Raw genomic sequence first — 12,579 nt, forward strand, 5'->3', positions numbered from 1 at the left:
GTGGCTTAACACGCTGCGCCACAATGCTGGCTCCAACAGCCAGGAGTTTTGACTCCTATGTAGGTCTCCCAGCGGGGTGGCTGAGAGCCACTTGGGCCATGATCTGCTGCCTTCCCAGGTGCATTAGTAGGAAGCTGGATCAGAAGTGGAATAACTAGGATTCAAACCATCAAGTGGTAGCTTAACCTGCTGCATACAAGGTCAGCCCCAATCCAAGTAATTAAAAAGAAATGATTGGCCGGCGCTGCGGCTCACTAGGCTAATCCTCTGCCTGCGGCGCTGGCACACCGGGTTCTAGTCCCGGTCGGGGCGCCGGATTCTGTCCTGGTTGCCCCTCTTCCAGGCCAGCTCTCTGCTGTGGCCCAGGAGTGCAGTGGAGGATGGCCCAAGCGCTTGGGCCCTGCACCCGCATGGGAGCCCAGGAGGAAGCACCTGGCTCCTGGCTTCGGATCAGCACAGTGTGCTGGCCTTAGTGGCCATTTAGGGGGTGAACCAACGGTAAAAGAAGACCTTTCTCTCTGTCTCTCTCTCACTGTCCACTCTGCCTGTCAAAAAATTTAAAATAATAATAAAAAAAATGATTTTATTTGAAAGGCAGAGAGAAACATCTTCCATTTGCTGGTTCACTACCCAAATGCCCAGCACAGTCAGGGACTAGCCATGCCAGTCAGGAGCCTGGGACTCAATCCAGCTTCCCCATGTGGGTGGCAGGAACGGAAACACTTAAGCCGTCATCTGCTGCCTCCATGTTTTCCTATGTTAGTAGGAACCTGGAAATGACAGCACAGTTGGGACTTGAACCCAGGCACTCTGATAGGGGATGTGAGTCGTAAGCTCATTTTAAATGCTGCACCAGATGTCCCCCTCGAGTAATTTTTACTCTTTATAACTGATGTGATGGTGGTTTAACATCAAAGCATATAAACATAAATGGCTTTGCTCATTTTCATGTGACTTATTGTTAAAAAATGTTATAACTTCCATTTAATTTTCTACTGGGGATGTGGATTGGTGGTGAAATCAGACTTTAAGGTAGAATCCACTGAAAAAAGTGAACAGCAACAAAAATTTCAAGTTTGGTGACTAACAGGGTATTAAATCTACACGGAATCTCAAAGATGCTCAAAAAATGGTAAAATGGAAAGTGGCATTGACTCATAAAGTTGAGTATTTCTTTGTGCTACATGCCAGGAAATCTACATAGCAAACCGAAGATTTAACACGTGTATCAGCAGACAGGCACAGGAACCTCGCGGCTGCATGTTTCCCAGAGAGGGGAAAACTCCGCCATCTCCATGATCGTGGTCTTCCGGCCCGTCTTCCTCTTCACAGTGACTATGTACCGGGCCAGCACCACCCCCGCCAGCAGGGCGCACACGCTGGCGCTGGCTACCGCGCCCACCCTCGCCACGGCCGCGCGGTCCATGGGCCAGGCCCGCGGGTGCCTCCCGCCCGGAAAACAACAGGCCACTCGCAGACTCCGCGAACCTCGCAGGCGGGGGACCCGGGGGAGAAGCCCGCGCCGCCACGCCCCGCCCCGCCGCGCCAGCCCCGCCCCCAAGGCCGCACCCACGAGCGCCGAGGGGCGGGGACGGGGAAAGGCCCGGGAGGGGCGTGGCCTGCGCCGCAGTCCAGGCCCGAGACCGGGCCAGACCCTGGGTCTGAGGAACCGCTGCGCTGACCGTCTCTCTCTGCTGAAGAGGACGAGGCAGTGGTTCCCACGAGCCCCGATCCGGGACGAACCTGATTTCTACTGAGAACCCCTCAGCGTCCTCGGCCCTGCGCGCCTCCGCCGCTCTGGACTACAAGCCCCAGAAGGCGCCGCGGCGCAGCGCCCGCATGCGCAGTGGCGTCGGTTGTAAGGCGCTATGACAACAGGCGGAGAGGGCTGGAGCGGGGCGCTGAGGGCTCCGCCGCGGCTGTGGGCGTCCTGCCGCGTCCCGCTCGGCGCCTCCTCCATCATAGCCTCCTGTTTGTGAGCAGCGGGACTGGCCGTTTCCTCGCCCGTCTGGCCTGTTGCGAGGATCGATGTCGTCTCCTCTGCTTGTCTCTGTGGATGACAGAGGGGGTGTAGGGGAGCTTCCGGGGGGAGTCGCCCCAACTCTGCAGAGCTGATGGTGCTGCCCGGTGGGGCTCTCTCTTTGGAACAGCTTGGAGCCGGAGGACGAGAGGGAGCGGTGAAGCTCAGGGGGGCTCTCTCTGCACCCGCTCTTGTTGCCCGCGCTCCACCACTGGGACCTCGGTCAGGCGTTGCTGCAGGGAGATCGGGGCGGAGCTCGCGCGTCCTCAGGTAAGAGACAGGTTTGGAATTAAACTTGGGGTGCCCTGTGCTTGGTGCACAGGACCGACCCTCTGATGCCGTGGAAAGGTTTGGGCAAATAAGGTGATCGGCTTTTCAGGAAGGATGTTTGCATTCAGATAAACAAACCGCGAGCACAGAGAGTGTGAGACCCGCGAAGATCTTTGAGTGATTTTTGAGGATTCCATGGAAGAAGTCCTGTGACATTGCAACAGGTCCTGTGAGCAAACGGTCAGAGTAGTTCTCAGCCTGAGTGAAGCGGGGTGCGAGTACTAATTCCCTGTAATACTTCTGGCGATGGGATTATTGCTTCTCTCTCTTTACTTTGCCGACCACAGCAGTTTAGATGAACTAAGCTGATTTTATCAGCACCTCCTCTCAAGCACTGGCTTCAATTTCCTGGGGGAAATTTATAGATTTGTTTTACTTTAAATATGCAATCACGTTTCACACATATGCAATCTGACATGTACACACACATGCATCACTTGGAAGCTGTCGGAGGAAAAAATACTAAACTCCACCGTCATTGAGAGAGAAAACTTTCCAACTTACTAGCAACGTGCAAAGAATAAATGGGAGAATTTTTGGTTATGAATAAACCGAGCTATTGTTCAGAAGAATTTAAAAACAGAAAGTGTATTTTGAAAATAATTTACAACTTACATGTGAATTTAAGGAAGTTTCATTCTGTGTTGGTGTTTTGCTTAAATTATAGCGCTTCTTTGTATATTTGTGCTACAACCTCTTTTTTTTTTTTTTTTTTAAGATGTATTTATTTATTCGAAAGGCAGAGTTACAGAAAGAGAAGGAGAGACTGGGAGAGAGATCTTCCATCCTCTGGTTCACTACCCAGATGGCTGCAACAAAGTAGGGCTGGGGTCGGGAGGAGCTGGGCCAGGCTGAAGCCAGGAGGCAGGAACTTGCTCCAGATCTCCTGCACGGGGCCCAAGCACCTGGGTCATCTTCTGCTTTGCCGGGCCACAGCAGAGAGCTGGATCAGAAGTGGAGCAGCCAGGACTCCATCCGCACCTGTTTGGGATGCCGGCACTGCAGGCGGCAGCTTTACATGCTATGCCACAGCATCAGGCCCAGAAGATCTACTATTTTTTTTTTTTTTTCCTGGAAGATGGCCCAAGTGCTTGATCCACTTCTTCTTCTTCTTCTTTTTTTTTTTTTTTGACAGGCAGAGTGGACAGTGAGAGAGAGAGACAGAGAGAAAGGTCTTCCTTTGCTGTTGGTTCACCCTCCAATGGCCGCCACGGCCGGCGCGCTGCGGCCGGTGCACCGCACTGATCCGATGGCAGGAGCCAGGTTCTTATCTTGGTCTCCCATGGGGTGCAGGGCCAAAGCACTGGGGCCATCCTCCACTGCACTCCCTGGTCACAGCAGAGAGCTGGCCTGGAAGAGGGGCAACCGGGACAGAATCCGGTGCCCCGACCGGGACTAGAACCCGGTGTGCTGGCGCCGCAGGCGGAGGATTAGCCTGTTGAGCCGCGGCACCGGCCGAAGATCTACTATTAAAAGCAGATTGATCTACATGAAAAAATATGGTTGATCTTTATTGTTTGCAGATTCTATTACTTGAGAACTTGCATGCTCACAGCATTAATTTACAACCCCCAAGTCAATGCTTTTATTGCTTTTGTGGCAGCACACTTAAAAATTGAAGCCGCTTGACCAACAGCCTCCCAGCTAATGTCAAAGGGACCCTGCCTTCTTGTTTCAGCTCTCATATTGTAAACAAGTGTCCTTTCTTGGTCTGTTTAGAGAATTTTTAACACTTTGTTTTTGCATTTTGGGAGGATTGTCTTGTTGAAAGTGGCCTCCATATGTAATGCTGCAGTACTGTCTAATGTTCCTAGGTGCGAGAAGGCTGTGATGTTCCTTATGGAGAAAATACATGTAATTAGATAAGCTTTGTTAAGGCTGAGTTGTAGTGGTGTTGACTATGAGTTCAGTGGCAATGTATCAACAATATGTATTAGTTAAGGTATCTTTAAACAGAAACACACATTGGAAAGCATTACCTATTGGTTGCTTGAAGAAAACATTGGGATGGCAGGCTTGCAGTAACCCAACCCTGTACTTGCCCTATGAGCAATGGCTCAGTACTTGATAATTCAGTGTTTGTGGTAGCATAACCTTGGTCAATAAGGAGAATTGACTGTATTTCCTCACTATCACTTAAATCAGTGTAGCATGAAGGAAAATTTCATTTATGTTAGATAAACAAACTCTTGTGGAATCCCAGGAGATTCAATGCTGTATGGTAAGCAAAGGTTCAACATGCATTCATGTCGGTAACTTATTGTTAGGAAGAGGTAAGATATACTCATTCTAGGGGCAGGACTGTAGCGTAGTGGGTGAAATCACTGCCTGTGGTGCTGGCATCCCATTTGGGTGCAGATTCTAGTGCTGGCTGCTCCACTTCTGATCCAGCTCTCTGCTGTGGCCTGGGAAAGCAGTAGAGGATGGCCCAAGTCCTTGGGCCCCTGCACCCACGTGGGAGATCCAGAGGAAGCTCCTGGCTCCTGGTTCAGATCAGCTCAGCTCCAGCCGTTGTGGCCATCTGAGGAGTGAACCAGTGGATGGAAGACCTGTCTCTTTCTCTCTCACTCTGCCTTTCAAATAAATAAATAAATAAATAAATATTAAAAAAAATATATACTCATTCTAGGTAAGAAATCAAAGTATAGAGAGGTTGTGTGTTTTGTCTGAGGATACTCTAGTGCTTAGTATTGTAAGTGGACTTGCAACTCAATTTTCCTGATTCTTTTTCGGTGTGAATTTTCCTCTTTTATCTTACCTTTCTGCAATTATATGGCAAGAGGGAGTGGATGGTTTTTCAGTACCTGTAATATGCCAATTCTCGTGTTAACACATTTGGTGCATTTGATCTCATTTGTTCTTCTCAATAATTGGTAGCAGAGGATATTGAAGTATCTTCAATGACCAAACTAAAAGGAAATTATCTATTTTGTTAAATTCTTATGTTCTTGGGGCCGGCATTGTGGCATAACGAGTTAAGCTGCTGCCTGCAATGCTGACTTCCCATATGGCTGCTGGTTCAAGTTCCAGCTGCTTCACTTTTGATCTAGCTTCCTGCTAATGTGCATGGGAAAGCAGCAGAGGATGGCCCAAGTGCTTGGGCCCCTGCACCCACATGGGAGATCTGGAAGAAGCTTCTAGCTCCTGATTTCAGACTGGCTCAGCTTTGGCTGTTGTGGCCGTCTGGGGAGTGAATCAGCAGATGGAAGATTTTCTCTCTTTCTCTCTCTCTGATTTTCCCTCTCTTTCTGTAACTCTTTCAAACAAATATATCTTAAAAAGAAAGTAGAATTTATATTTCAACCCTTTAAAGGATACTTTTTTCCCATTTTTTTATTTGAAAGTCAGAGAAGAGAGAGAGCAAGAAAGATCATCATCTACTAGTTCATTTCTCAGATGCCTACAACAGCTGGGACTGGGACAGGCCTAAAGCAGGAGCCAGAATTTGATCTGTGTCTCCTACAAAGGTGGCAGGGATCTAAGTGCTTACCTGCTCTCTGCAAAGGTGCACATTAGCAGGAAACTGGATTTGGAAATGGAGCCGGCACCCAAACCCAGGCAGTCTGATAAGACTAAGGTATTCTACGTAGTGTCTAAACTGCTGCACCAAACACCTACCCCAATAACATGATTTTTTTTTTTTTTTACTTTGTGAAGTTCTCTCTTACATGTCTCAAAACAGAGAATTACCCTGTGATAAATGTATAATTTCTCAGCTGAACTTACCAGTGATATTGCAAAGTGTCTGATTATTGTTTTTAACTATTTGGATTTGTGGTTTCAGGCAGGGGTACAACCCTCAATTAAAGTTGATATAGAAATATTTTCAAAGATGTCCAAGTTTGATTTGGTTATGCCTTAAGAGATAATTAATTCATGGTATAAAGTGGATTTTTATTATAAATGAATGCTTTCTTTCTAGAGTGAAAGAAAATGTCTTTATTTAAAGCCCGTGACTGGTGGTCAACTGTTCTGGGAGAAAAAGAAGAATTTGATCAAGGCTGTTTGTGTTTGGCTGATGTTGACAATAGTGGAAATGGACAAGGTAGGCAACTTATGGCCATGCATTTTAGAACCAAGCTTTAAATGTATTAACTAAAAATGACCTGTCTTTCTAAACATGTACTTTTTATAGCATAATTGAATTATTATAATTATGCCCTAATTTGAAGGCGTTTTTTCCTTATAAGCAATATTTAGGTAGCAGGCTAATAAAGTTCTGCTTTGTAGTTTGTGTTCTGTCACGTTATTTGCTTTAATTAAAAAAAAGTCTATAGTATCACTTCATTAGTTTTCTTTTAATGTAAAAAGATTTATTTGTTTGAAAGAGTGACAGAGAGAAAGAAAGAGAGACAGAGAGACCTTTTGTCCACTGGTTCACTCCCCAAATGGCTGCAATGGCCAAAATTGGGCCAGGCTGAAGCCAGGAGCGAGGAGCTTCATCCTGGCCTCCCACATGGGTTCAGGGTTCCAAGCACTTGAGCTATCCTCTGCTGCTTTCTCAGGCACACTAGCAGGGCATTGGATCAGAAGTGGAGCAGCTGGGACTTGAACGGGTGCCCATATGGAATGCTGGCATCACAGGTGAAGGTTTTACCATTGTGGCTTTGCCACAGTGCCAGCCCATCTTGATTTTTTTTTTTAAACATTTATTAGCCGGCGCCGCGGCTCACTAGGCTAATCCTCCGCCTTGCAGCGCCGGCACACAGGATTCTAGTCCTGGTTGGGGCGCCGGATTCTGTCCCGGCTGCCCCTCTTCCAGTCCAGCTCTCTGCTGTGGCCCGGGAGTGCAGTGGAGGATGGCCCAAGTCCTTGGGCCCTGCACCTGCATGGGAGATCAGGAGAAGCACCTGGCTCCTGGCTTCAGATCTGTGCGGTGCGCTGGCCGTGGCGGCCATTGGAGGTTGAACCAACGGTAAAGGAAGACCTTTCTCCCTGTCTGTCTCTCTCACTGTCCACTCTGTCTGTCAAAAAAAAATAAATAAATAAAAGAAAAAAAATAAAAGATTTATTTATTTATTTGAAAGGCAGAGTTAGAAAGAGTTAGACAGAGATCTTCCATCCACTGGTTCACTCCCCAAATGGCTGCAATGGCCAAGGCCAGGCCGGGCTGAAGCCAAGAGCCTGGAACTCCTTTTGGGTCTCCCATATAGGTGCAGGGGCACAGGTACTTGTGCCAACCTCTGCTGCTTTCCCAGGCGCATTAGCATGAAGCTGGATTGGAAACGGAGCAGCTGGTGCCTATATGAGATGCTGGCTCTTCAGATGGCGGCTTAAAAAATCTGCAGCGGCATAACACCAGCCCCCATCTTCATATTTTTGAGTGATCTTTAAAATGGTTTAGTTCTGTTCATTGCCAAATTTGTGTTTATAGTCAGAGTTTCCTCTCTGTCTCTTTTTGCAAGCCCAGTAATCATTGGCTTCTTCAAAAGAAAGCTTAGAACCGTTCCTTTGTTTTATATGATGTAAATATGGTTCCCTTACATTTTTCTTTCTTCTGTTTCTCTGTCCTGTAATACAAACAGTAGGACCTTAGGGAAAAAGTGAAAGGACAAAGCTATTCTTGCACAGAGGACTATTGGGAGGTATGCACTGAACATCTACTAAATTACTTCCAAGGGAAATCTGGCCCCTGTCCTGCAAATAGGGGGGCCTATTTATTCAGATTCTTCAAAGGTTATCAGTCCTGCCATGGCCCGTCTGTTTGATGAAGCTACTGGAAGCTATTTTTTTTTAAGATTTATTTATTTATTTGAAAGACAGAGTTACACAGAGAGAGAAGGAGAGGCAGAGAGAGAGAGAGAGAGAGAGAGAGGTCTTCCATCTGGTGGTTCACTCCCCAATTGGCCACAACAGCTGGAGCTGCGCTGTTCCAAAGCCAGGAGCCAGGAGCTTCCTCTGGGTCTCCCACATGGGTGCAGGGATCCAAGGACTCGGGCCATCTTCTGCTGGTTTCCCAGGCCATAGCAAAGAGCTGGATCAGAAGTGGAGCAGCTGGGTCTCGAACTGGTGCCCATATGGGATGCTAGCACTGCAGGTGGCGGCTTTACCCACTATGCCCCAAAAGCTGTTGTTTCTTTATTATTTGGCCATGCTATGGGAAGCTCAGCTCTCCATGGGGAGTTCTTCTCATTCCAGGCTCTTTCTTCTACTTTAGAAAAGAATTCAAAGAGGAGACATAAAGGTGTACAGGAAAGCCTCTCTTCCTGAGGGAGGAAGGGCTCCTGCCACCACCCGAGTTGGGGTCATTCTTTTAGTGGGTAGAGGTTTTTGCCCTAATTAAACATTCAAATGGAGTAGAGTTTGAGCAGGACCTGCGTACCACTTGCTTCCACGTCCCTTTTTTGGGAATCATGGAAGTGTCATGTATCTGCTTGTGGAGCTGCAGCACACATGGTTGTCTCTAGGAAGATGTCATGGTGTCTTTTCATGGGTGCCTGATGGGGAATAGGTGAGCTGAGCCTGCAGTCGTGTTGGATCAGCATGGAGGGGGTGGGGCTTGGGCAGTGCAGGGCTACGGCCAACATGCTGCTGGCACTTTGCTCACTAGCTACCTGCCTGCCCACATCAACCATGTAAAAGGTCGTCTCACATAAATACCCGCCATAGAGAGCAATTTTTTTCTTTCTCTCTCTCTCTCTTTTTTTTAAAGAGTTGTTTATTTTATTTGAAAGGTAGAGTTACAGAGAGAGAGAGAGGGAGAGACAGAGATCTTACATCCACTGGTTCACTCCCCAAATGGTCACAACAGCTGGAGCTGGGTGAGGTGAAAGCCAGGAGCCAGGAGGTTCATCTGGGTTTCTCACTTGAGTGCAGGCTCCCAAGCACTTTGGCCATCTTCCGCTGCCTTCCCAGGCACATTAACAGGGAAATGGGTTGAAAGTGGAGCAGCTGGGACTCGAACTGACACCCATATGGGATGCTGATGCTGCAGGCGGCAGCTTTACCCAGTATACCACAGCGCCATCCCCAGAGAACAATTTCAAGTACACTTTATGGAAACTGGAAATCTCAGATGGGTTGGAAACTATTCCTACTTATTGTCTGAATAGCTTTCTGTTCTGTTCTTATTAGAGCTCCTTACTGGGTGCCATGAGTGGGATACCAATGTGTTGAGATATTGCTGCTTCCATTGGTAGCCAGCTGAAAGCAGCCTCCTCTGTTTTCCTAAGCAGTGCTACACAAAGGTGTGTGTCCCACCTGGATAAAAACCTTGATCATTGTTTCCCAAAGTCTGAGCCCCTGTGTTGCAATATCCTGGGGGCAATTATTATCTATGAAGATTTTCTGTCCCATATATCCAAGATCCTGTAAGACTGTGGACTCTGGAGGTAGAGGGGATGGTAGGGCTTAGGTATCTTCATTTTTGAGAAACTCCAAAATTGAATGGTAGCACTCCAAAGTTTGGGAATGGTTGTCAGTCTTAGGAAACAGAAGGCCAATGACAGCAGTTTTGGATGTGCTTTGAAATAGAAGGGTCTGGTGTATAGCACAGAGGTAGAGATTTTGGAGGAACTACTATGCAAGTTGTGTTTGAATCCCTGAGAATGAGTGAAAATGCAGAGAGAGAGAGAGAGGAATGAGGAGGAGGGAAATGTTGGGTTGTAATCTCGAGAAGGCAATCATTAAAGGAGGGAGTTTAGGAAGCATGGTCGGTAATAGATTCTGAGGAGGGCAGGCTAAGAGGCAGGAAAACAACTTGGGATGGTATCAGAGGTGCAAGCTTTGGTGATATGTGGGGTGAAGAGTTTCTGTACCTTGTAGCAGCAGGAGGTTAGTGTCCTTGATGTGGGTGAATGAGGCCTCCTAAAGGAACAACATCCAGATTTGCAGTGAGTGCAGCGCGAGTGGGTGGAGATGCGGAGCCTGAGTGTTCATAGCTCTTTTAACAGAAAGTTAGCTGTGAAGCATGGAAGGCAGGATGATGATTTGGGGACAATATAGGATCAAGGGAAATGGGAGAAATTCAGTGTATAGGATAGAGTGTGTGTGTGTGTATGTGTGTATGTGTGTGTAGTAGAGATGGGATCACGTATGAAGATGGAAGGGCTAACTTTCAACAGGTGTGGGGAACTTTTCTACTGTGACAGAAGTCAAGAAGGTAAGAAGGGTAAGAATGGATACAGTGACACCTGTTTGCGGGTATGCCGATGAACCCTAAATCTATAAGACCTACCAGACTTTAATATTGGCAAATTTCCTTATTAAACCTGGATGTGATAGGAATCACAAAATTTACACATTTAAGTTTTTTTTGGTATTGAATTAATGGAACTTCCAAAAATCTGGCAGAGGAATGATAACAATTTTTATTTTTTCCTTGTCTCTCATTGTACATGTTAAGGAACCAGATGGATGTCCTGTCATTTTCTAAGGAAATATATTTCCTTTAAGCTCTTAGAACATGAGTGAAAAAGCATAGGTTGGTTTTGTTTTCCCACAGGGTGAACTATGCTAAAAAATTGGGGGTGGGTGCTTAGCCTAGCAGTTATGACTCTGGTGAAGATGCTTGTGTCCCATACCAGCGTGCTTGAGTTCGATACCCGGGTCGGGTCCTTGGCTCCAGCTTCCTGCTAATGCTAACCCTGGGAGGCAATGTGATGGCTTAAGTTACTGGGCTCCTGCCACTGATGTGTGAGACCTGGGTTGTGCTCCTGGTTCCCAGCTTCTGCCCGGGCCCATTCTGTTTATTGTGAGCATCTGGGAAGTGAACCAGCTAATGGGAGCTTGCTCGCTCTCTCTGCCTCTCAAAAAACTTTGTTTTGTTTGTCATTTGGCTTCCATAATTGGCAATAACAACGTTTTTCTGGGCTGCCAGAATTAGTAGAACTCAGAACCAATATTCACTCGAGTACTTTTCTCTCATTGGCATACCTGCATAACTGAGTGCCAGTCCTGTAGGGATGGATTTGAGGAAAATTCATAGTAGGTGTGTGTAGTGTGATACAGCGACTATGCAAAGCCTTGTTCATGGGGCTCTGGGTCTGTAAATTAACTTAAGTGTAGGAATGGGAAAGAAGCTTTTGGCAGTGGTTTGAGATAGTCCTCTATTTCATTGAACTAGGTATTTTTGCTTATAGACTTAAAAAGGCCTTAGTGTGGTAAACACATTCAGTGCATTCTTTTTTTTTTTTTTAGATTTTTTTATTTATTTGACAGGTAGAGTTACAGACAGTGGGAGGGAGAGACAGTGAGAAAGGTTTTCCTTCGTTGGTTCACCCCCCAAATGGCCACAATGGCCAGAGCTACGTCGATCCGAAGCCAGGAGCCAGGTGCTTCTTCCTGGTTTCCTATGCAGGTGCAGGGGCCCAAGCACGTGGGCCACAGCAGAGAGCTGGACTGGAAGAGGAGCAACCGGGACTAGAACCCGGTGCCCATGTGGGATGCCAGTGCTGCAGGCGGAGGATTAGCCAATTGAGCCACAGTGCCGGCCCTGCATTCTTTTTTTTTTAAACTTATTTTTTATTTATTTTTTTTTATTTGACAGAGTTAGAGAGAGAGAGAGAGCCAGAGAGAAAGGTCTTCCTTCCATTGGTTCACCCCCCAAATGGCTACTAAGGCCAGAGCTACGCCGATCCGAAGCCAGGAGTCAGGCACCTCGCCTCCCCCTGGTCTCCCATGTGGGTGCAGGGGCCCAAGCACTCGGGCCATCCTCCACTGCCTTCCTGGGCCACAGCAGAGAGCTGGACTGGAAGAGGAGCAACTGGGACAGAATCTGATGCCCCAACCAGGACTAGAATCCGGGGTGCCGGCGCCGCAGGTGGAAGATTAGCCAAGTGAGCCACGGCACCGGCTCAGTGCATTCTTACAATTGAATACTACTCAGGGAAACAAAACAAAAAAACAAGAAATGAAGCACACATACACAAACAAACTTAATGGTTTCTATTTAGTATTTTCTTTTCTTTTTATTTTAAAGATTTATTATTTTATTTATTTGAAAGACAGAGTTACAGAGAGGTGGAGACAGAGAGGTCTTCCATCCACTGGTTCACTCCCCGGATGGCCACAACAGCCAGAGCTGTGACGATCTGAAGCCAGGAGCCAGGAGCTTCTTCCGGGTCTCCCATGTGAGTGCAGGGGCCCAAGGACTTGGGCCATCTTCCGCTGCTTTCCCAGGCCATAGCAGAGAGCTGGATTGGAAGAGGAGCAGCTGGGACTAGAACTGGCACCCTTATGGGATGCCGGTGCCTCAGGCGGAGGATTAACCTACTGTGCCGCGGCACTGG

At 47.4% G+C, this 12,579-nt stretch overlaps 1 protein-coding gene across 4 annotated transcripts in view; it reads left to right on the forward strand.

Annotated features, from left to right (window-relative positions):
• The first annotated feature begins 1,870 nt into the window (after positions 1 to 1,870).
• The window catches only part of BBS9 (Bardet-Biedl syndrome 9), a 445,045-nt gene continuing 434,336 nt past the window's right edge, over positions 1,871 to 12,579 (forward strand). For all 4 annotated transcript variants that reach the window (XM_062178843.1, XM_062178842.1, XM_062178845.1 and 1 more), the window contains exons 1-2: positions 1,871 to 2,290; positions 6,273 to 6,395. In XM_062178843.1, the coding sequence (XP_062034827.1) occupies positions 6,284 to 6,395 (112 nt within the window). In that variant the 5' untranslated portion in view covers positions 1,871 to 2,290; positions 6,273 to 6,283. The remainder of the gene's footprint in view (positions 2,291 to 6,272; positions 6,396 to 12,579) is intronic.

The sequence above is a fragment of the Lepus europaeus genome, chromosome 20 (assembly GCF_033115175.1).
Source record: "Lepus europaeus isolate LE1 chromosome 20, mLepTim1.pri, whole genome shotgun sequence".
NCBI lineage: Eukaryota > Metazoa > Chordata > Mammalia > Lagomorpha > Leporidae > Lepus > Lepus europaeus.